Raw genomic sequence first — 25,768 nt, forward strand, 5'->3', positions numbered from 1 at the left:
TGTTAATGAGGTGGCTTGTTATTTGAAGGATTAGAAAGGATGTGTGGGCACACATTTTATAGACGAGGCCGAGCTCTGTTCAGGAAGAGTTCAGATATGGCATAAAGTTGTTATAGACATTTAAACCTGATTTCTTAAGTAGGCCTCTCAAATTTCAGGTTGGTCCTTTAGCAGGTAGATCCAGGGGCAAACCTGGAATCATACAGTTTAAAAAAGTGCAGTTGAAGCAGTCTCCTTCGGTGTGCACGTGTCTAAGGTGTGTTCTCGTTTGTGTACCATAAGCACAGTAGTGTATGTTCTGAGGCTCTGTTTCCCTCCAGGTTTTCTTTTTTTTATTGGAGTATGGTTGATTTACAGTGTTGTGTTAGTTTCTCCTGTACAGCAGAGTGAGCCAGTTATACACACACCCACTCTTAGATCTCATTCCCATGTCGAGCATTACAGAGTTGTGAATAGTTCCCTGTGCTGTACCGTAGGCTGTTAGTTACCTGTTGCACTGTGGTTGTGTGTACATGCCACTCCCAGCCCCCTCGTTTGTCCCCCACCCACCTGCTCCCTCTGGTAACCATAAGTTTGTTTTCTACATGTGTGACTCTGCTTCTTTTTGGTAAATAGGTTCATTTTTACCATTTTTTTTAGATTCCACATACAAGTGATAACACATGATACTTGTCATTCTGTCTGACCTACTTTACTCAGTATGACAATCTCTAGGTCCATCCATGTTGCTGCCTATGGCATTGTTTCATTCTTTTTTTTTTTTTTTAAATGGCTGAGTAATACTGCATTATGGGGCTTCCCAGTTGGCGATAAAGAACCAACCTGCCAATGCAGGAGACACAAGAGACACAGGTTTGATGCCTGGGTTCCATAGGGTAGGGAATGGCAACCTGCTCCAGTACTTTTTTTCTTTGTATTTTATATTGGTGTATAGCTGATAACAACGTTGTGATAGTTTCAGGTAGACAGCAAAGGGACTCAGCCATTAATATACATGTATCCATTCTCCCTCCAAACTCCCCTCCCATCTAAGCTGCCACATCACATTGAGCAGAGTTCCCTGTGCTATTCAGTAGGTCCTTGTTGGTTGTCCTTTTTTTTTTGAAATTAAATGTCCACTTTTAAATGATGGGTGTATCTAAGAAGCCATAACAAGGACAATTAGAAAATATTTGTAACAAAAAAAAAATGAGAAGAGAATTTACTAGAATTTGTTGCTTGATGCAGTTAAGTACAACGGGGAATCTTGAATAAGGTATGAAAACAAATAATGGACGGTAGCATAAAATTTTGTGAAATTTGAACAAAATCTATACTTTCATTAATATGGTATCATGTTAATTTCCTGTTTTGTTTCTTTTTAACAAAATAGTATTTCTTTATATTCTCAGAATTGGATTAAAAGTTTTAAACTTCATTCAAAATTTTTTTCAGTCATAAGATAATAAACTTTCTAGACTTTTAGTAGTAGCCGCTTCAGTATTCCTGCTTAGAAAATTCCATGGATAGAGGAGCCTGTCGGGTTACAGTCCATGGGGTTGGAAAGAGTCAGACAGATTGAGTGACTGAACACACACACTGTTCCATTTTATATATATGTTTCACTGATGGACATTTAGGTGGCTTCCGTGCTGTAGTGAACATTGGGGTTTTTGATGGTGACCATTCTGATTGGTGTGAGGTGATACCTCTTTGTAGTTTCTAGAGCTCTTCTACATGTAGACACATTTTAAAAGAAGAACTAATATGTATAACAAAATGGAGTGCCTTCTCATTCGCTCTTTATCGCTTCTTTCTTCAGTATTGATATGGCACCTGGGACAGTTGAGTAGTGCTTTGGCTAAAAGTAACTAACTTACACCATGGCTTAACCAAGTAAGGGTTTATTTGTCTCACAAAACAAATCTAGACGGCCTCTAGCTTTGGTTCAGCGATTCAATATTGTTGGAGTTGGTGGTTTTTAAAAATATTTTTGTCTTTTCTCTCCTGTTTGAGACCTACAACTATAGGGTAACTTACAGAGCTGTGGCTCTTGTGGTTGCATTCAAGGCAGCAGAGGGAGGCAGAGGCCATATTAGTTAGTGTACCTGTCTGCCTTTATGAGAAACAAAATTTTTCCAGGACCACCCAGTAGACTTTCACTAATGAGAACTGACCAGAACCAAGCCATGTGCTACCTCCAGCTACAGAGAAGTTTGGGAAAACAAGAATTTCACTGGCCATGTTTTCTCCCCAGATTCACGTCTGGCTTCTGTTAGATAAGAAGGGAGGTATGGATGTTGAGTAGATACCTACAGTTTTGCTCCACTCCTTAATAACATTACCTAGCAGCTTAAATATTTTGCATTAAACAGAAACTTTAGTTTGAAAATGAACACTTTATGAATCTGTTAATACTTTTTTATTTTTGCCTTGGTTCTGCAAAATTTTTGGTAGCACTGCCCATGTTCTAGTGTTGTTGGTGGATAAAATGGTTCAGCTCAATTCCCTGAGAGAGAGAAAGATCTGGACTCTTTTACTCTTTTTTTTTTTTTTTTTTTCCTTTTAATATAAATGTACTTATTTTAATTGGAGGCTAATTACTTTACAATATTATTGGTTTTGCCATACATCAACGTGAATCCGCCATGGATGTACACGTGGTTCCCCATCCTGAACCCCCCCTCCCACCTCTCTCCCCATACTGTCCCTCTGCGTCATCCCAGTGCACCAGCCCTGAGCACCCTGTATCATGCATCAAACCTGGACTGGCGATCCATTTCACATATGATGATATTCATGTTTCAGTGCCATTTTCCCAAATCATCCCACCCTTCTTTTACTCTTTAATAAAGATTAAATTAAACAGCTTTGAGTGCCTGTTGGGTTTTTAGTGCTTCCACAAAAAGTGGCTACTATTATATCACTTTTTGTTGTTACCTTAGGGAGAAAAAAATTTATGGATAAATTGGCTATTAGTACAAGAATTTATTTATTTGCTAAAATGCTAGGAAATTTTTTCTTCTTTGGGCCTACTTATGGATGCATGGGGAAGATGGAAGCCAAGTAGAATCAAAATGCAGTTTAATTTGCTTCTGTTCTGAGAGAATTTTTTAGTTAAAAACCTTAGATTTTAAAATTTAAGGAGTTTATCAAACTAAATATTCTGAGTTTAACTCTATTGGAATTTAGCAAACATCAGCTATTTCAATCTGTTATATGAGTTTATACTCTTGTGGGAAAATACAGGTTTCTTTTTGGGCTTGTATTAGTGTTTATTTGCATGAGGGTGTATTACGTAGGCTAGGTTATGCTGTGGTGACATACATGACCAGAATCTTAGTGGCTTAACATTGACTCCATGAAGCCTGATCTCTATTTCCAGGCCGTTTGGTCCTCTGACCTTCACTCTTTGAACAGGATTCTAAATTCAGGAGAACAGAAGAACACAGGGCTTGAGTCAAGCACTGTCAATAAAGACTTCAGCATGAAAATGACATATTCACTTTCACTCGTATCTCATTGGCCATACTTGGACAAATGACTGTGTGGAACCTCAAGTTGAGTGAGTTTCTGTAGGAAGTCAGTGTAATGTGGTGGATAAGTGTCTATGACAAAGTAGCAAGATAGAGACAGATATAAGCGAAGTACATTGGGAGTCCAAAGAAAAAGCAGTTCTGCTGGGATGCAGGGAGAGTCAGGGAAGATTGCTTAAAGATGGCGACAAATGATTCAAGCATACGGGAAAGAGTAGGATGTCCTTAGGTTTGAATGGAAGAAAGGGCATTCAGACTGAGGGGAGAATCATGCTAGAAAATAGTGGGTGATGGAGCGGCCGAGCAGTAATGGCTTAGACCAGAGAGGACCTTGACTTCATCTAGTATTCGTGCTGCAGGAGTCCATAGTAGGCACTGTTACAGTTTCTGGGAATATCTGATAATGAACAAAACAGACAGAAATCTCTGTTCTCCTCACATACCAGTGGATGTAGTGCTAAGGAGTTAGTGGGGGGCGGGGGGCAGTTGTTTGTGTTTTGTTTTTTTAATGTTTTGGCCTTACTTCGCACAGCATGTGGCGTCTTAGTTCTCTGACCAGGGATGGATCTGGGCCCCCTGCCATGGAAGCGCAGTGTCTTAACCACTGGACCGCCTGAGAAGTCTCAGGAGTTATTTTTTTTTATTATAAATAGATTGGAGAGTAAGCAAAGGTATAAACTTCATGCCTATGAATTTTAAGCTAAGCCAAGTCACTTCAGTCGTGTCCGACTCTGTGCGACCCCATAGACGGCAGCCCACCAGGCTCCCCCGTCCCTGGGATTCTCCAGGCAAGAACACTGGAGTGGGTTGCCATTTCCTTCTCCAATGCGTTAAAGTGAAAAGTGAAAGTGAAGTTGCTCAGTCGTGTCTGACTCTTCGTGACCCCATGGACTGCAGCCTACCAGGCTCCTCCATCCATGGGATTTTCCAGTCAGAAGTACTGGAGTGGGGTGCCATCGCCTTCTCTGCTATGAATTTTAAGGTTCTTCTAATATTTCTATTTTACATGTAGTAGAAGACAGTTGATTTGTGCAAAAGTTAATATTTTGTCTACTTAACTGTGCCACACTCCAGAAAATTAATTTTCTGTAAACTAATACATGAAGGGTTGAATTTATGAACATATAAATTAAAAATGTATGTTTGCATTTAAAAAGCTTTTATAACCAAAATTTTGAATAGTAGTTTGATTTTAATAACTGTGTTTTCATTGTATAAATAGCAAAACCGCTTGACATACACCTCATGGTTACAGGGACTTTGTTTTATGTACTGCTGGGTTTCTGACACTCAGAACAGTGCCTAGCTCATAATTATATAAAATCTATTATACATTATCATTCAATAAATATTTGAATAGAAGAAAGAAATTTGGGAAATAAAACTTTCTTGTAATTTAACCATCTGGATGCTACAGTGATTAGTGTTTTGATATCATTTATTTAGTCATTCCAATATTTATTAAGGCTTCCCTGTGGCTCAGTTGGTAAAGAATCTGCTTGCAGTGCAGGAGACCCAGGTTTGATCCCTGGATCAGGAAGATCCCTGGAGAAGGAGATGGCAAACCTCTCTAGTATCCTTGCCTGGAAAATCCCATGGACAGAGAAGCCTTGTGGGCTGCTTTCCATGGAGTCCCAGAGAGTTGGGCACGACTGAGCAACTAGCACTTTTCACTCTCCAGTGTTTATTAAGTACCGTTATATATGTCAACTACTGTTCTAAGATACAAGGGATAGTAAATTACTGTCCTTGTTTTTAGGAAACATGTCTAGTTTGGAAATAAGCATATATGAAACACGTTTACCAAAATTATTTTAAAACCGTACTTTGTTGCTGTTCGGACTGCAGCATGCCAGGCTTTCCTGTCCTTCACTATCTCCCATAGTTTTCTTTAAACTCATGTCCATTGAATCGGTGATGCCATCCAACCATCTCATCCTCTCCTGCCCCCTTCTTCTGCTCTCAATCTTTCCCAGAATCAGGGTCTTTTTTACTAATGAGTCGGCTCTTTGCATCAGGTGGCCAAAGCATTGGAGCTTCAGCATCAGGTCCCTCCAGTGAATATTCAGGGTTGATTTCCTTCTAAAAAAAACACATAGCTTTGACTAGATGGACCTTTGTCAGCAAAGTGATGTCTCTGCTTTTTAATATGCTGTCTAGGTTTGTCATAGCTTTCCTTCCAAGAAGCAGACGTCTTTTAATTTCATGGTTGCAGTCACCATCTGTGGTGATTTTTGGAGCCCAGGAAAGAAAATCTGTTACTGCTTCCACTTTTTCCCCTTCTGCTTGCCATGACGTGACTGGTTGCCGTGATCTTTGTTTTTTAAATGTTGAGTTTTAAACCAGCTTTTTCACTCCTCTTTCACCCTCATAAAGAGGCTCTTTAGTCACTCTTCGCTTTCTGCCATTAGAGTGATATCATCTGCATATCTGAGGTGGTTGTTTCTCCCTGCAGTCTTGATTCCAACTTGTGATTCATCCAGCCTGGCATTTTGCATGATGTACTCTGCATATAAGTTAAATAAGCAGGGTGACAATATATAGCCTTGACATACTCCTTGTTGTATTCCTTTCCCAATTTTGAACCAGTCAGTTGTTCCGTGTAAGGTTTTAAATAGCTGTTGCTTCTTGATCTGCATACAGATAGCTTTCTCAGGAGGCAAGTAATAGTCCCAGCTCTTTAAGAACTTTCCACAGTTTATTGTGATCCACACAGCCAGAAGCTTTAGCCTAGTCAATGAAGCATAATAGGTGTTTTTCTGGGATTCTCTTGCTTATTCTATGATTCAGCAGATGCTGGCATTTGATCTCTGGTTCCTCTGCCTTTTCTAAATCCAGCTTGTACACCTGGAAGGTCTCGGTTTACGTACTGTTGAAGCCTAGCTTGAAGGGTTTTGAGCATTACCTTGCTAGCGTGTGAGATGAGTGCAGTTGTACACAGTGTACATTCTTTGGCACTGCCCTTCTTTGGGATTGGAATGAAAACTGACCTTTTCCAGTCCTGTGGCCACTGCTGAGTTTTTCAAATTTGCCAACATATTGAGTGCAGCACTTTAACAGCATCATCTTTGAGGATCTTTCCGTAGCTCAGCTAGAATTCCATCACCTCCACTAGCTTTGTTTACCGTAATGCTTCCTAAGGCCCATTTAACTTCACACTCCAGGATGTCTGGCTCTAGGTGAGTGATCACACCATCGTGGTTATCCTGGTCATTAAGACCTTTTTTGTACAATTCTGTGTATTCTTGCCACCTCTTCTAAGTCTCCTGCTTCTGTTAGGTCCTTGCCATTCTGTCCTTTATTGTGCCCATCCTTGCCTGAAATGTTCCCTTGATATCTCCAGTTTTCTTGAAGAGAACTCTAGTCTTTCCCATTCTGTTGTTTTCCACTACTTCTTTACATTGTTCACTGAAGGCCTTATCTCTCCTTGCTAGTCCTCGTTTGTAATGGGCTATTTTCCCAAAATTCTCATTTGAAAATTAGAATCTTTTTTGCTACAGGAATAAAGTTGTTTAGATTTGTAACCAGTTTGTAAAAGTCTTTTAAACTTAAAATAGAAGAAAACCTATCTCAAAACTTGGTACACGAACGACAGAGATTTACTTAGAGGAATATAAAAATGTAGATGGAAATTAATGTGGACATACTGAAAAGGATATCTTTTGAGGAATTCAGAGGTTGATGGCACAAATTCTTAAGCTCTCACTGTAAAATACTAGTTGTTTTTTTTTATTTTTTTATTTTTTTATTTTCCCTTGATAAGAATGTGTTACAAAGTGTAGTTTCTTATGTTTATCACCTAGAATCAGGCTTGTTTTGACCTACAGGTAGAGAGCGAACATGAGAAACAAGGGGCGTTTTCCTGGACAGAAACGTAGAGAGGAGAAAGGGATGAAGGTGCTTGACAGTGTCCCGAGAGGAGAGGAAGCAGTTAGCGCTCAGGAGAGGTAGGCAGTGAGATGTGGAGAGTGGAAGCGCTAGGTAGCTGGTTGCTCACGCACGCAGAGCTGTCCTCATCAGGCACTTTGTAATTTGAGCACCTTTCTGTTTACTGTGGTTAGAGGTGTTTATGATTTGTTTTACCTTTTTGGAGTATGTTGAGTACTGTATTCATCTGTTCAACAAATGTTTATCAAGGGCTTTAGAGTCTGGCACACATTGTCTTAAAAATCATTGTTAGCATAGTTTAGAAAGAAGTTGAGAATCCATATTCTCTTTGAATTTCTCACTAGTGATTTGGTGGTGAATAAATCTCAAGGTATCCTCATCTGGTGATGATACCTAACCCTAACAGGTGATGTTACCTGTTCTACCTATATCATAAGGTGTGTTGACTATAATATGTGCTGGTGTATTTAATAGCATGTGGGAAAGTTAAGTTCCTTATGACTGTAAGGCAATCTTCTTTCTCCTATTTTATGGTATAGCCACATTACAGAAAATAATCTTCATCTATCTGAACACCCAGTTGAAGTTCAAGACTGGTATTTCTCTTCTCAGCATTTTATTTTCCTCATGAGTTTATATCACGTGGGCAAGTCCCCATAAAGTGCCATATGTATTGGGATTAAATTAAAGCAGAGATGTTTTGTTTCTTCAACTGGAGACTTAAATCTTGTCAACTACTGTGGGTTCCTCATTCCCTGCCCTTTGTTGTCTGTCTTACTGCAGCACACGTCACACGGAGATGGGCGGCAAGAAGTTACCTCTCGCTCTGGGCGCTCTGGAGCACGGTGTAGAAACTCTATAGCTTCCTGTGCAGATGAACAGCCTCACATTGGAAACTACAGGCTGTTAAAAACTATCGGCAAGGGGAATTTTGCAAAAGTGAAGTTGGCAAGACACATCCTTACAGGCAGAGAGGTAAGTAACAAATTATGCTTGATTTCTGTTAATACACTTTTCTGTTAATTTCCATGGGAGACAAAGAGGAACACAATGTATATATTTGGGCTTTCTGTAAGCTAATTAAACCTTTTTTAAGAATAGGAAGCTTATATATTAATTATCCTAGGAGTTGTTTTACTTTCTCATTTCTTTACTTTTCATTTACTTTCTCATTTCTTTCTTTGTTGTAACGATTACATATTGAGCATTTGAATGATTTTGCCTTTATAAAGAGATAACGTTCTTTTTCAGTGGTAAATATGTACCACCACAGTAAAAATGTTTAACTTCATTATAAGCTCATGGTACTTGCAAAAATCGTGTTGACTGTTTTTATAGATTTATCAAGAAGCTTCTTCATCTCCCCAAACATTTATCTCATAGCTTATGTTCGATAGGTTATTATATAGAAAGGCACATACTTTCCTAATTTCTGTCATATTTGCTTTCTGCTCAACCACATTCCATGTTTATAAAAAACACTTCCATTAAAACTGCTCCTTAATTAACTCCCTACTCACATTCTTTTTGTGCAGCACAGAACTGTTCTGGTGTGTTTGGTTTTTGGCTGCGCTGGGTTTTCATTGAGACACATGGGCCATTTGCTGGTGTGCAGGCTTTTCTCTAGTTGTGGCGCATAGGCTGAGTCGCTCTGCAGCACGTGGGGTCTTGGTTTCCCAACCAGGGATCAAACTTGTGACCTCTGCATTGAACAGTGGATTCTTAACCACTGGACCACCAGGAAAGTCTCTGTTCTGCTTTTTTTTTTACATAGTTTCTTGGATCTTTGTACCTGCTGTTTCTTGCCTAAAATACACTTCATCCTTTTGTGTTGGAGTCACTTCTTGGGGAAAGTAGTGATTGACAGACTCCCTTTCCCCAGGCATGGCACTCATGTTAAAAATCACGGTACTTTTTCCCTAGCTAGCATTTTTACCATTACAGTTAAATAAATAGTATGTTTTACTATTATAATTATAATTATATTGCAAATTGCTTATTTATCTGTCTTTCCCCTCTAATCTATGGGGAAGACATCAGCACTTAGCCATATTTGGCACATACTAGGTGCTCGTTGTTTAGTCGATAAGTTGTGTCTGACTCTTTTTCGACTCCATGGACTGTAACGCCCAGGCTCCTCTGTCCATGGGGTTTTCCAGGCAGTGGATTTTCTGGAGTGGATTGCTTTTTCCTTCTCCAGGGAATCTTCCCAGACCAGGGATTGAGCCCGCATCACTTGTGTTGACAGATGGATTCTTTACCACTGAGCCACCAGGGAAGCCTTATTAAGTACTTAATAAATTAAAAAAAAAAACTTTATTTTGTATTGGGATATAGCCGATTAACATAGTGCTGTGATAGTTTCAGGTGAACAGCGAAGGGGCTCAGCCATGTGTCCATTCTCCCCCTGTACTTGATAAATATTTATTGAATGAACTTAATGTTACTTTTGAAGGAAACTGTAAAGAAATGATTCCCATGTAATGGAGCCTCCTGATATGTGTGCCAAGGCAGTGTTAAGATGCGCTGTGGCCTGCAGTCCACTGTGCAAGGGCCTGCTGGAGTGAGACCTACCCTGGGTTTGCTACAATTTGCCCTACAAATATTCTAACTTCCTCTGTGTTCTGGGACCTGAAGAAGGTTGTGCATCATTGGTCTATTCTAACTGGAGTCTTAAGTAAAGACTGTAGCTAAAAATTGGCCTCCTCACGTTTCATCTCAATTTTAGTGGCAGTTCCCTGGTTAAGACTCCATAGATATGCTGGGACTGCTTTTGGAATCAGTAAATAGCATGAGTTAGTGGAGCTTTCTTTGCTGCCCTAGATCCAAACTTTTTGAAATAAGGAACAGAACCTCTGAGTTTGTTTCCCCCAACCAGTTTCAGGTGGTTACTTGGCCAGTTTCCTTATATAGATAGAGATGGTGGGTTAAAAGAGGAGTGAGACAGACAGACCCTCTTCCCTTTTACATAACTTACTTGTGCTGGAGTGAGACTTGCCATGTTTACATCTAGTGTGTTCTCTCCAGAAATGCTTGAATTTGACTAGATAGTGGCTAACTTAAAACACTTTTTTTTTGAGGTCTGAAAAAATTGATTTTACTTTTTTTCCCCCCTATTGTAGGTCTTACCCAGAATCATGTAAAATAAACATTATAGAAACTCATTATGTAGAAAATAAAATTCCTTAAACTTTCTCTCTTCTCAGAGGATCACTTTCAGCAGTTTGGTATGCATTACCACAGTTCTTTATAGACACAGTAATTTTTGTTTATTTTAACAAGAAAGGACATAATGGTAGTTTTTCTTACCAAGCACTCAGTCACGTCTGTATCACGTCTGGATTTTAGTGCTTCTGGATCTGACGTGCTCTCTTTAGGGACGTTGCCTTCTAGTGTGTGCTGCACCATAGTTTACCTGTATTGATGGGCATTGGGTGGTTTCTGATTTTTTTTGCTATTACAAACATCTGCACTGAATATCCTTAAACATAACTTTCTGTCCTTTATTAAGAGTGTTTCTGTAGGATAAATTCCTAGATTTCTGGAAGTCCTGGTTCAGAGGGAATGTGAGACTATAGTTTGTTGCTGTTCAGGTGATAAGTTGTGTCTGACTCTTTGTGACCCCACGGAATGCAGCACACCAGGCTTCTCTGTCCTCCACTAACTCGCAGAGTTTGCTTAAATTCATGTCCATTGAATTAGTGATGCTGTCTAACCATCTCATCCTCTGCCACCCCCTTCTCCTTTTGCCTTCAATCTTTGCCAGCATCAGGGCCTTTTCCAGTGAGTCATCTCTTGGCATCAAAGTGGCCAAAGTATTGAAACTTCACCATCACCGTCAGTCCTTCCAGTGAATATTCAGGGTTGATTCCTTTAGGAGTGATTGATTTGATCTCCTTACAGTCCAAGGGACTCTCAAGAGTCTTCTCCAACACCACAGTTCAGAAGCATCAATTCTTTGGCATGCAGCCTTTATGATCCAGCTGTCACATCTGTTCATGACTACTGGAAAAATCATAGCTTTAACTATATGGACCTTTTGTTAGCAAAGTGATGTTTCTGCATTTTAATACTGTAATGCTGCTGATGCTGCATCGCTTCAGTCATGTCCGACTCTGTGTGACCCCATAGACGGCCTCCCACCAGGCTCCCCCATCCCTGGGATTCTCCAGGCAAGAACACTGGAGTGGGTTGCCATTTCCGTCTCCAGTGCATGAAAATGAAAAGTGAAAGTGAAGTCGCTCAGTCGTGTCTGACTCTTAGCGACCCCATGGACTGCAGCCCACCAGGCTCCTCCGTCCATGGGATTTTCCAGGCAAGAGTACTAGGTACTGCTAAATTGGTTTTGAGAGAATGTCGTACTGCTTTATTAGCCTACCAAAATGAATAAGAGTGCCTATTTTTCTACACCCTTGCTAACACTATAATTTTTGTCTATCGAATAAACAAAAAAATGATATTTTTTAAAAAAGATTGCTTTTTTGATAGCTACTTACATTGATGATATTTTCATATATTTGTGTCATTTATATTTTCTTTTTAAAATAAGCTTCCTGCTGTATATCCTTTATCTGTGTCTCTTTTCTCTTTTCCTCTTAGTGATTTAGACCTTTTATGTGTTTTTAGACATCGGTCTGATCTGTCTGGGTTTCATGTCTTGGTGAGAACAGTTTACTTTTTTCCCCAGATTGTAAAAATGATTCTGTTTTTTTCTTTAAATACTGCTGTGACTGGCATTTGAATGTTTAATTGACTTACTGTGTATTTTGGAGGATTAGTATGAGGTGTAGAGTCTTAACTTTTTCCCCCTACATGCATTACTGCTTTCCCTGGATCATTGGTTCTTTCCCCCGATTGTTAAATTCCCTTTTGTTTCTCTGATTTAATTTATTTAGTTTTATACCCAGTCATGGTGTTTTTATTACTGCAGCTTTTGATTGTACATTTTGATTTTTTGAAGTAGGTTAAAGTCCCCTGATGATTATTCTTATAAGAATTTCCTTGATCTTCTCGCCGTTTACTCTATCAGATGAATTTTTATTATAGTCCACTTTTTTTGGGTGGGGGGCACACCATGTGGCATAGGGGATCTTAGTTCCCCACCAGGGATTGAATCTGCACCCTGCATTGGGAATGTGGTGGAGTCTTAACCACTAGCCCACCAAAGAAGTCCCTGTACAGGTCTTTATGTGAGCATAAATTTTAATTTCTTTAGGATAATTAATCCAGGAGTGGGATTGCTGGGTCATATGTAAAAAACTGAAGTTTTTTTAGACAGTTGATTTTATTATAGGTTTATTATAGTATATATATATATTTTTTTATAGTATATATTTTATTACAGGTTTATTATAATATTCCTAATAGAACAAAAGAAACCTAAAAACTATAGTTATTGTATTTTTATCACTTGGTACTGTTCTCCAGTCAGCCCATTGAAAACGAAAGTTTTTCCGTCAGCATTCTCTTGCCCTTTTATGGGAATAGGATGTGTCTTTCCTATTGAGGTACTAAGACCTCTAAAGAAAACCCAGAGTGCTCCAGGAAGTGATTTTGGTAATTCAGAGACTTAATTCATTCAGTCAGTAGAAGATAAAGAGTTATTATATGGTATGTTAAGAGACATCAAACCAGTCAATCCTAAAGGAAATCAGTCCTGAATATTCTTTGGAAAGACTGAAGCTGAAGCTCCAATACTTTGGCCACCTGATGCAAAGAGCTGACTCATTAGAAAAGACCCTGATGCTGGGAAAAGATTGAAGACAGGAGGAGAAGGGGACTACAGAGAATGAGATGGTTGGATGGCATCGCCGACTCAATGGACATGAGTTTGAGCAAGTCTGGGAGATGGTGAAGGACAGGGGAGCCTGGCATACTGCAGTCCGTGGGGTCTTTAGTTCCCTGACCTGGGGTTGAACTAGTGCCCCCTGCAGTGAACGTGTGGATTCCTAACCACTGGACTACCAGGGAATTCCTTGGAGTTCTAATTAATCAGAGATTGGAAGCCTTGAAAAGGGCCTTGATTTATATGATTTTTGATTGTGCCATACGGCTTGTAGGATCTTAGTTTTGTGACCAGGGATTGAACCTGGGTCCTGGGAGTGAAAGTGCTGAGGCCTAACCATTGGACCACCAGTGAATTCTCAAGAGGCTTGATTTTTTAGTTTCTGGGTTTTTGTTCTGTTTCCTCTCTCTGTTTTGCTTTCTGGGAGATGTCTGTATCTTCCAGTCTTTCCCTTAAATGTGTGTACGCTCCTGTGGGTGTCCTCCTCCCCCCGGTTCTTTCTTGTTCTCTGATTATTTGTCTTTATAGTGTCCAGTTCTGGTATCAGTGCTGTTTCTTCTGTTAGCTCCCTGAGGATAGTAAAAAGCATGATTCTTTTTGTTGTTCTTGTTCCCTACATTGTTTCTCTTGTCGCTGGGATTCTTTCTTGGTGTCTTCCTTAGAGACTTCATTTGGAATCTGGTAAGTCTTGGTTGTCTGTCTGTCTTAGGTGGAACCCTAAGAAGCTGATCGGAAGCTGGGTTTGTGTACATAGAATATGTTTGATCACTTTCATTTGGGAGTTGTCCAGTGCTTTTATTGGTGGACCCAGGTATCTCAGCCATCTCTTCTCTGGGACCCTTCTGTTCTCTAGATTAAGAATCCTCTGTTCTGCTTGGGAGGCTCCGTGGTCCCACCCCTCCTCAGTGGCATTCTGACACTTAATCCCCCCCTTTTCCTCTCATGCCTCACTCCTGCCCGCTCCTGGCTTGTTGACTTGGAGTCCAGAGCCTCTTTAACTTCTGGAATCGGTGGTCATTGGTTGGGCTGAGGAGCAGCAGTGTTCTTTACGCGGACTTTTGACTTGGGAATTAGACCAGCAGCTCCTGCCACCTGGAAGCTCTGGGTCCGGAGCCCTTTCAAGCCTGCACCCCCTCTCCTTCAGAAGGCCCCTGAAGTGCGTGCCCGCCGTTGTTCTTGCTGCCTGCTCTGCACTCGTGGCTGCACGAGTTCACTGGCAGTCCGTGTCCTCTCTCCTGCGCTAGAGGAGAGGCCAGAGGGGAGCGGGAGGAAAAGAGATTTCAGTCTTGAACCTCATTTGTCCTCGGCCTCTGAGTACTCAATTAGTATTTGTTGTTGGTTGTAAGAATGATAAAACCTCAGCTTTTCATCCTTGAATGTGCTAAACTTGAGATTTTAGTTTACAACATTTTGTGTGTGTCAAGACTGTGTTAACAGCTTTACGGAAAGTTTGGAGACCAGAAAGGAAAAAAATTCCCACAGTCAAAATATTCAGAATACCATTATTTTGGTATATCATATCCTATATATATTTTTCAGCATACTTTTGGCCCTGATTTTGTATGCTGGTTTTTTCCCTTCAGAATTTTATCCTTAACAGTTTTCCCCAATGCTGCATAATGATAAATTGTAGGTTTCAGTGGTTATATGCAGTTTCATTGATTTGAACAGTAGTTTTCATTTTTTTTAATCTCACAATTCCATTAAACTTTTTAAATTGAGGACTCAAAACAAGCTTTTGTTTATATGAGTTATATCTATTGCTGTTTACTGTTTTAGAAGTTAGCACTAAGAAACTTAAAATATATGTTAATTTATTAAAAATAATAGACCTTTTACTTGTTAATATAAATAACATATTTTTATGAAAAATGACTTATTTTCCAAAACAAATTACAAAGAAGAATGACATTGTTTAAATTTTTTGCAATTCACTTTAATATCTCATTTAATAGAAGGTAGCTGTATTTTAAGTCTGCTCTGCATTCAGACAATTTTGGTATGTGGTTCTGGTTGAAGTGTATGAAGAAAATCTGGCCCCACTCAGATAAGTAGCGAACAAAGAAAGGAAGACCTCATTATCTCTCTCAGGGGGTTCCAGGTATTGCCCTTTGCTGCTCTGTTAAAACTCAGTAAGTAGTCATTGCTGGGATTTGGTCAGTGATTAATAGAATGTTTCTTCAAAACAACTGTTGACACACAAAAAGAATATTTTGAACAGTTTGCTTTTATTGGAAATAATAGTAGCAGATTTGGAGGTAAGCCAGCAGAATGGTAAAAGATAGCCTTAGTAGTTTAATAACATATAACTGAAAATCAGGCCACCTGATCTGCCTCTTGAGAAACCTGTATGCACATCAGGAAGCAACAGTTAGAATGGACATGGAACAACAGACTGGTTCCAAATAGGGAAAGGAGTACGTCAAGGCTGTATATTGTCACCCTGCTTATTTAACTTATATGCAGAGTGCATCATGAGAAACGCTGAGCTGGAAGAAACACAAGCTGGAATCAAGATTGCCGGGAGAAATATCAATAACCTCAGATATGCAGATGACACCACCCTTATGGCAGAAAGTGAAGAGGAACTAAAAAGCCTCTTGATGAGAGTGAAAGTGGAGAGTGAAAAAGTTGGCTTAAAGCTCAACATTCAGAAAACCAAGATCATGGCATCTGGTCCCATCATTTCATGGGAAATAGATGGGGAAACAGTGGGAACAGTGTCAGACTTTATTTTTTGGGGCTCCAAAATCACTGTAGATGGTGACTGCAGCCATGAAATTAAAAGACGCTTAGTCTTTGGAAGGAAAGTTATGACCAACCTAGATAGCATATTCAAAAGCAGAGACATTACTTTGCCAACAAAGGTCCGTCTAGTCAAGGCTGTGGTTTTTCCAGTGATCATGTATGGATGTGAGAGTTGGACTGTGAAGAAAGCCAAGCGCCGAAGAATTGATGCTTTTGAACTGTGGTGTTGGAGAAGACTCTTGAGAGTCCCTTGGACTGCAAGGAGATCCAACCAGTCCATCCTAAAGGAGACCAGTCCTGGGTGTTTGTTGGAAGGACTGATGCTGAGGCTGAAACTCCAATACTTTGGCCACCTCATGCGAAGAGTTGACTCATTGGAAAAGAGTCTGATGCTGGGAGGGATTGGGGGCAGGAGGAGAAGGGGACGACAGAGGATGAGATGGCTGGATGGCGTCACTGACTCGATGGACGTGAGTCTGGGTGAACTCCGGGAGTTGGTGACGGACAGGGAGGCCTGGCGTGCTGTGATTCATGGGGTCACAAAGAGTCGGACACGACTGAGCGACTGAACTGAAAAAGCATAAAGATGATCGTGGTTTATTGTGGAATATTTACAGTTAATGTGCAGAGAAAGAAACGAACTTGACATAAACCTACTTCCTACAAATTAAAAAGCACTTAATTACATAATTGTAACACTTTTTTATTGTGATAAAATATACATGACATAAAATTTACTATTTTAGCCATTTTTAAGTATGCAGCTCAGTGGCATTAAGTGCATTGATATTGTTTACAACCATCACCACTGTCCATCTTCAGAATAGACCCACTAGTCAATCTCATTATTCACAAATTCCAGATTTGCAAATTTACATACTCTCCAAAATTTGTGTGCAATCCCGAAATCAGTACCAGCAGTGCATTTGCAGTCTTTTTTGGCCATGCACAGAGCAGTGAGAAGTTTGAATTGCTTTATGTGTGTTTCCTCTGCTGATGTCCAACAAGGTAACACTTGGCATTCTTTCAGCTTTCATACTATTAACAAATGCCTGTTTTGTGGTTATTTAGTCCATATTTTCCACATTTTTTGGTGCATTTTGATAGTGATTTTGCTATTTAAAATGACCCCCAACTTAGGGCTGAGGTAACTAGCCAGTGTTTCTAAGGGCAAAGGCTCTGAGCGCCTTATAGAGAAAATATATTTGTGAGATAAGCTTCATTCAGGCATGAGGTTGGATAGTGCTGCTGCTGCTGCTAAGTCACTTCAGTCGTGTCTGATTCTGTGTGACCCCCGAGATGGCAGTCCACCAGGCTCCCCCATCCCTGGGATTCTCCAGGCAAGAACACTGGAGTGGGGTGCCATTTCCTTCTCCAATGCATGAAAGTGAAAAGTGAAAGTGAAGTCGCTCAGTCCTGTCCTACTCTTAGCGACTCCATGGACTGCAGCCTACCAGGCTCCTCTGCCCATGGGATTTTCCAGGCAAGAGTACTGGAATGGGGTGCCATTGCCTTCTCCGTAGATAGTGCTAGTCAGTGTTAATAAATCAATAACATATAGTAAATGAGATGTCCTTAAGCAGAAACATAAAACAAGGTTATGTATTGGTCAGTTGATGAAAATGTTATGACCAGGGGCTCACAGGAACCTCTTCTAGAAACAGTGGTTCAGTATCCACCAATTCAGTGTTCACAGTGAATTTATAGAATGGAATTACCATGAGTAATGTGAATCAGCTGTCTTTTTTGAAATAGGAGGAGGCTTAATTGTTACCGATGTTTTCTTGTGACAGCAGATACATGGGAAGGAATATTAGGAAAGATTGTAGGCTTTGGGAAAGATTGAAGGCAGGAGAAGGGGGCGACAGAGGATGAGATGGTTGGATGGCATCACCGACTCCATGGACGAATTTGAGTAAACTCTGGGAGTTGGTGATGGACAGGAAGGCCTGGAGTGCTGCAGTTCAATGGGGTCGCAAAGAGTTGGACACGACTGAGCGACTGAACTGAACTCAGGTGTCTTGAAAACATTTTCAAGAGTGGAGGAATCAGAAGCACACTGAGAGCTCTTTACATGAGGTGTGTGGAGTTGGCTGGCTTAGCTCCACAGTGGCTTGGATGAAAGTTGGCCTTTCACTCGGACCTTCATGTACATAGCATTGAATTGTTTTCTGTGGTCAGTGAAGTTTTTCCTGGATTGTATCCTTCCTTGAGCATACTCTAGGCTTGTGTGTGCCCTGCTGTGTGTACCTCTGATTTTTGTCTCCCAGAAATTGTTTGAGATCTCTTGTTTGCTGGTGCTACCTCTCCCATTCTCTTTGCCATTTTTTTTTTTTTTTTTGGTCATTTAATCTTTGTTGTTTAATGGGACTGTCAGATGGGAGAAGAGCGAACGCACATGATTAGTGTACCATCTTTAACTGAAAGTACTCACTATGGGTACGAAAGAGCTTCTTAATCAAACGAGAGTCTCCTGCATTGCAGGTGGGTTCTTTACCAACTGAGCTATCAGGGAAGCCCTTTAGTTATTTTTATTCAAGTTAATTATCTATTACACAGTTTAAAGAATCAATGCTGGTTTTTTTTAAGTGTTCCCTGGCCCCGCCCCAATTTCCTAATCACTTTAGCCTTTTAAACTGTTCTTTAGGTTTTTTTCTTATTTTTCAATTTTAGGCAGCATTAGCTATTGACTTTTGAACTGTAGTTTTTTAAAAGTCATCACATACTTTAAAAAAATTAACTCCATATTGAAATATAGTGCACACATTGAGAAAAAAATATAAGTATTTGCAAAACCATGACCCAGAGCAAAAATACGCCATGACTTAAACCCCAGAAGTCCTCCCTTCTACCTCCTCCTAATCATTTCACTTTCCTCCCCCTGAGATAACCACTATAATGACTTCTAAAACACCACAGGTTATTCTGTGTGTTCTCCTCTTAAAATCATGGAACCGCACAGCATTTGTTAACTTGTGTGCCTCTGTTACTCTGCCTTGTGCTCGTGACAGTCACTCATCTTGCTTTGTATTGTTAGGTTTAATTTGAAGTTGGTAGGCTTGTTCTCCATTGCTGTGGACTGAATTGTGTCCCCCAGAATTCAGATGTAAAAGCTTATTTGAAGATAGAGCCTTTGTGGAAATAATTAGGTTAAATTAGGTCATAAGGGTAGGCACCTGATCTGATAGGAGACACCAGAGAGCTTGCTTGCTTTTTCCACCTCTTAAGGACACGGTGAGAAGGTGAGCGTCTGCTCGCCACGAGGAGCTGCCTGTGCTGGCGCCCCGATCCCTGACGCCCAGCTTCCCAAACCGTGAGAAAATACATTGCTGCTCTTTAAGCCACCCTGTCTCTGGTATTTTTGCTGTGACAGCCTGAGCTGACCAATATGCCATTCTTCTGGATCACTGTGTACTTTTATAGGACTTGGTAGTCTTTCTTGCCCCTGCTCTTCTGTAAAAGCTATAATGCGTTAACACCCGCCAGGAGCAGGATGTAAGGGTCTTTTGACCAGTAGTTAATTGACAGGAACTGGAAGATAAGGATTTTTCTCCAGTGGGTGTTTGCCACAGGTTTGTTGGACTCTTGATTTGAGGAAATGTTGAGAGAAGCCTTTCTTACATGTGAGCTCTCTTTTATTCCTATTTTGTAATTTTCCACTTTGCTTTAGGCATCAGGGGAAACAAATGGAATTTCCCGGAACTTTACACAGTGGCAGGGACGCTTCTGTTTCCTTGCCTAGTGAACCCCCGTGGCATTTGTTGTGCAGGCGTGAGCTCACTTGCGAGCACACCCACACACACACACCCCCTACATACAGCCTTGGGCGTGGCTGAGTGGTCTGTCAGGTCTCCATCTTTCTCGAGCACCTAGTGATGCCCCACAGTTGCCTCGAGGTCGGAGCTCTTCTCCTGGCTCCAGCTCTGGCCCTGGGTTATTTTGGTAGTTGAGTCATCCCAGCAGGGAGCTGGAAGGAAGAAGGGATTAGGAGCTTCCCCTTCAGCTTTCATTGCCACACATACACACATTGTGTTAAATGAGGACACTTGCTTTTGATAAAGCCTCTCGTCCACAGTGAGATTTAGCTGAATGCAACATGTTTTGAACTGATCTTGCTTTAGATACTATTTGAACAGCTGCTGCTGCTAAGTCACTTCAGTCGTGTCTGACTCTGTGCGACCCCATAGACGGCAGCCCACCAGGCTGCTCTGTCCCTGGGATTCTCCAGGCAAGAACATTGGAGTGGGTTGCCCTTTCTTTCTCCCATTTGAACAGCAGTACTTGAAAGTGAATATGTGTACTAACAGAATCAGAATGGAATCTCTAGAAGGTGGATACTGAGCAGAAGAAATGAGTGAACAAGGGGCCTCTGAGGAGAATAGAAATTGAACTGGAAAGACAGCATTTATGGTGGATTTGGATGTGAGAGGAAGAAAGAAAGCAGGATTGTGGCCAGAACAGTGTTATCAAAGGGGTTTCTTTGGGATTGGGCAGATCCAAGTATACCACATAAAATTACTTATGAAAGTAAAGTTTGTGGGGGTTTTTTGGCCACGCCACATGGCATGTGGGATGTTATTTCCCCGACCAGGAATTGAACCCATGTCGCCTGCAGTGGACCACTAGACTGTTGAGGAAGTCCCTTGACTTTAAAATAATGTAATTTTAAAACCACACTGATGTTTGCTAAAACATCAGAAACCCCGTTCTTCACTGTTGTGTCTCCATCTCTGATGTGTCTGTGGTTACTGATGCAAGTGTTCAAGGCCTCGGGTCACCGCAGTAAGCATTCACTGACTGCTTCCTGTGTACAGGCTGTATGCTGGGGCTATAATAGGAGTCCTCTCGTCAACCAAGGTACGCACAAGGTGGTCATCATTTGCATACGTGAGAAGCCAGTATTTCCTTTTGCTTTATTTAGTTTCCATCAAGTAGTTTCCATCAAGACTTAAATTTTCTGAATACAAAATTAGAATTTCGACTTTGCTTTTTCAGACATGTACACTCATTAACTCTCCCCTCCTCCACCAGTTATGATTTTTTTCCTCCCAGGCAGGGGTGAAGTGGTGGTGGGTTTCTTCCACTCCAGGGTCAGACTGACTGGATGCCTTTCTTTAGCTCATTAGGAGGCTAATAGAGTCCTAGGAAGTAATCAAATATATGGGCAGATGAAGGCTTTAAACCACGTTAAGCAGTTTTTTAATATGAGTAGTACAGGGTTCTTGAAGTAGGAATGTGGACCCCTGTATGTGTTCTGAGATCCTTTTAATGGGGGTCTGCAAAATCAAAACTGTTTTGGTAATACCATTAAGACATTATTTGCTTCTTGCATTCTTTTCCACAACTGTAAAGTACAATTTTCCAGAAGCGGTGTGACATGTGATACAATAACCGATTGACTACAGGAGGACATGTGAGAATTTTATTAAAATGTTATTTATATTAACATGCAGTGGACTTCTCCAGTTTTTTATTGTGATAACATACACATAGTATAAAATGTATTAACTATTTTAAAATGTGTATTTCAGTCATAGTAAATACATCCATAATGTCGTGCAGCCGTCACCACCATTCATCTCCTGAACTCTTCGTTTTCTAAAACTGAAACTGTATCCATTAAATTCGCCATTCCCTCTTCTCCCCAGGCCCTGGCAACCAACGTTCTGCTTTCTGTATCTATGCCTTTGAATATTCTAGGAACCTCATATAAGTGCAAGTATACAGTATATATCTTTTTGCTGTTGATGTTGTTTAGTCGCTAAGTTGTGTCTGATTCTTTGCTACCCCATGGACTGTAGCCCACCAGGCTCCTTTGTCCATGGAATTTCCCAAGCAAGAATACTGGAGTGGATTGCCGATTCTTTCTCCAGGGAATCTTCCTGATCCAGGGATCGAACACACATCTCCTGCGGCTCTTGCATTGCAGGTGGATTCTTTACTGCTCAGCCAGCGAGGAAGCCCAAATATTGATAGATATAACCTGTATTTGGTTCAGCATAATCTTTAAGAATATAAAAGGGACCAAAAAGTACAAGAACTGTTGATAAAGAATCTTTGAATCTGTGTTCTGAGGGACACATGGTAGGAACACAGCCTTGTCAGTTTGGGGTGAGATCATTTGTTGTTCTGGACCTCAGGTGTAAAGCTGGGTTAATTATGTATGTTCCCTAGTTCCTGGTACAGCCTCTCTATTCACTTACATCCCCTTCTGTCCCCTGTCGTCACCCCATCCCCCCTTCTTGCTGTCTGTAGCCCCTAGTTTTGGATATCTGTTGTTGTTCAGTCGCTAAGTCATGTCTTAACTCTTTGCGATCCCGTGGACTTCAACTTGCCAGGCTTCCATGTCCTTCACTGTCACCTGGAGTTTGCTCACTTCATGTCTATTGAGTTGGTGATGCCATCTAACCATCTCTTCCTCTGCCACCCCCTTCTCATCTTGCCCTCAGTCTTTCCCAATATGAGGTTCTTTTTGAATGAGTCAGCTCTTTGCCTCAGGTCTGCAAAGTATTGGAGCTTCAGCATTAGTTGTTCCAGTGAATATTCAGGGTTGATTTCCTGTAGGATTGACTGGTTTGATCTCTTTGCTGTTCAAGGAACTCTCAAGAGTCTTCTCCAGCACCATAGTTTGAAAGCACCAGTTCTTTGGCGCTTAGCCTTCTTTATGTTCCAATTCTCACATCCCTACATGACTACCGGAAAAACCACAGTTTTGACTATATGGACCTTTGTTGGTAAAATGATGTCTCTACTTTTTAAAATACTGTCTAGGTTTGTTATTGCTTTTCTTCCAAGGAGCAAGCGTCTTTTAGTTTCATGACTGCAGTCACCATCTACAGTGATTTTAGATCCCAGGAAAAGAAAATCTGTCCCTGTTTCCACTTTTCCCATCTATTTGCAATGAAGTGATGCCATAATCTTAGCTTTTTGAATATTGAGTTTTAAGCCAGATTTTTCACTCTTTCATCTTCATCAGGAGGCTCCTCTTCACTTTCTGACATTAGAATGGTATCATCTGAATTTCTGAGGTTGTTGATACTTCTCCTGGCAGTCTTGATTCCCCCTTGTGATTGAGCCATCCCAGCATTTTGCATAGTGTACTCTGCGTATAAGTTAAATAAGCAAGGTGACAGTATATAGGCTGGGCATAATCCTTTCCCAATTTTGAACCAGTTTATTGTTCCATGTTCCATTCTCTTGCCTGTCGACTTGCATTACAGGTTCCTCAGGAGGCAGGTAAGGTGGTCTGGTTTTCCCATCTCTTTAAGAATTTTCCCACAGTTTGTTGTGATCCACACAGTCAAAGGCTTTGGTGTAGTCAGTAAAGCAGAAGTAGATGTTTTTCTGGAATTGTTTGTTTTCTATGAGCCAACGGATGTTGGCAATTTAATCTCTGGTTCCTTTGCCTTTTCTAAATCCAGCTTGAACATCTGAAAGTTCTTGGTTCACATACTGTTGAAGCCTCACTTGGACAATTTTGAGCATTACTTTGCTAGCGTGTGTGATGAGTGCAGTCGAGCGACAGTTTGAACATTCTTGGCATTGCCTTTCTTTTGGATTGGAATGAAAACTGACCTTTTCCAGTCCCATGGCCACTGCTGAGTTTTCCAAATGTGCTGGCGTATTGAGTGCAGCACTTTAATGCTGTCATCTTTTAGGGTTCGAAATAGCTCAGCTGGAATTTGATTTGGATCCCAGATTAGATAAAAATGATGAATAATATTTTCATTATATAATCTCTCCCCCTTTTGGTGTGGTTTCTGGGAGTTTTTTTCCCCCTTGTCTATTTAAATGTAAAATGTTGTACCCGTATTTGTATGAAGCCCCTCTTGTCAATTATAAAATATTTATAAAATGTTAAATAATTGTAACTAGTTGCGTTTTAAGTTTTTAAGGTTTGTTTTAAAGTACTTGTTTTTTAACAATGTCTCGTGTCTGGGTGTGTACAAAACTGTTACCAGTTAATCTATGATTACCAAATTCTTGGGCTTCCCTGATAGCTCAGTTGGTGAAGAATCCGCCTGCAATGTCGGAGACCCTGGTTGGATTCCTGGGTCAGGAAGATCGGCTGGAGAAGGGATAGGCTACCCATTCCAGTGTTCTTGGGCTTCCCTTGTAGCTCAGCTGGTAAAGAATTTGCCTGCAATGCAGGAGACCTGGATTTGATCCCTGGGTTGGGAAGATCACCTGGAGAAGCGAAAGGCTACCCACTCCAGTATTCTGGCCTGGAGAATTCCGTGGACTGTATAGTCCATGGGGCTGCAAAGAGTTGGTCATGAATGAGTGACTTTCACACCAAATTCTTAAAATCCTTAAATATTTATTAATTTATTTTTTTTCTAGGTTGCAATAAAAATAATTGACAAAACTCAGTTGAATCCAACAAGTCTACAAAAGGTAAGATTGGTCCAACAGCTGGTATTTTTATAAAAAATGATTTTCAGTGCTAATTGCCATCTAATTTGTGCATTAATTACCTGTACTGTTATTTTTATTGTGTTTAGTACACAGTAAAGCTTCCTCTTCCTCAGATGACTACTACTTTAATGTAATATTGTTTAAATGCAGTATTGTTTGATTTTTTTCCTTCCTTTCCAGTTGAAGATAATGCATTTTAAATGTTCTTAATAGCACAAACTGAAGGCTGTACTTTCAAATTGAATTTTCTAAATATTGACTAGAATAGAATTATAAAAAAAACAGAAAAACGTGTTTTCATGTAATTAGTGTAATGCAGAGTTATACATATTTTACAGCTAATACTGTGATCTTTTTTCAAGTCAGCACTTTAGCTTTATTAAGCTATCACTATATGTCTAATTAAGGAGTGATGATTAATTCATATGAAAGGAAAAAAGTAAAACTGAATTGATAGTTGAAAACGTGTTTGTAATACACTGCTGCCATTTGTGTCATCTGGTGTAGAGCAGAAGTTCTCAACGTGCTTCATGTTAAAATCACCTGGGCCTCTTTTCAAGCTCCTCATGGCCCATGGGAAGAAGTACTTGCTGAGGCAGGGCCTGGCCATAGGTATTTCACTGGTGCATCAGTGATTGATTAGCACTCTTCATAAAAAGATCCTTCTAGTTCTTTTTAGTTTTGCAAAGCCTTTTTGCATTCTTCATGAGATTTCTAGACTTGGCCTGTGGTAGCTGGAAGGTATGGAGACCTAGAAATAAGAACAGGAAGTCCTCTGTCACTGAACTGAATGTCTAACTTCACCTGGAGCAAGTCACTTAACTTTCTGACATTGGGTTTCTCATCTTTAAAAACAGATAATTTCACTAAGTGAAATAAGTCAGACAAAGACAAGTACCATATGATCTCACTTATATGTGGAATCTACAAAACAAAACAAATAGACAAAACAGAAATAGACTTACAGAGAGCAAAACTGTTGGTTGCCAGAGGGGAATTGAGTGAAATAGGTAAGGAAGACTTAAGTGGTAAAAACTTCTAGTTATGAAGTAAACAAGTCATGGGGGTATAACATATAGCATAAGGAACGAAGTCAATAATGTTACAATAATTTTATATGGTGACAGGTGGTTATTACCATGGTGATCATTTCATAATGTATTTGATTGTCAGATCACTATGTTGTACACCTGAAGCAAACATAATATTGTATGTCCACTAAACTTCAATTGAAAATAATAAAAAATAACTAAATGGAGATTTAATCTTTTCATGATGGGTTATATCAATGAAATAACGCATATAAAAGAGTTTTGTAAACTGCAAAGCAATGTATAAGGTATTCTAAGTATAATGCTGTATGTACATTTCTAATGTAGTTCCAATGGTTATTTCCCATTTACATCATGATTTT

The 25,768-nt window shown here is 40.2% G+C and overlaps 1 protein-coding gene across 10 annotated transcripts in view; it reads left to right on the top strand.

Moving 5' to 3' along the window:
• Positions 1 to 25,768, top strand: part of MARK3 (microtubule affinity regulating kinase 3) — a 114,977-nt gene that overhangs the window by 16,212 nt on the left and 72,997 nt on the right. For all 10 annotated transcript variants that reach the window (XM_055556441.1, XM_055556439.1, XM_055556440.1 and 7 more), the window contains 2 exons: positions 8,187 to 8,378; positions 24,280 to 24,333. In XM_055556441.1, the coding sequence (XP_055412416.1) occupies positions 8,187 to 8,378; positions 24,280 to 24,333 (246 nt within the window). The remainder of the gene's footprint in view (positions 1 to 8,186; positions 8,379 to 24,279; positions 24,334 to 25,768) is intronic.

The sequence above is a fragment of the Bubalus kerabau genome, chromosome 19 (genome assembly GCF_029407905.1).
Source record: "Bubalus kerabau isolate K-KA32 ecotype Philippines breed swamp buffalo chromosome 19, PCC_UOA_SB_1v2, whole genome shotgun sequence".
Lineage (NCBI taxonomy): Eukaryota > Metazoa > Chordata > Mammalia > Artiodactyla > Bovidae > Bubalus > Bubalus kerabau.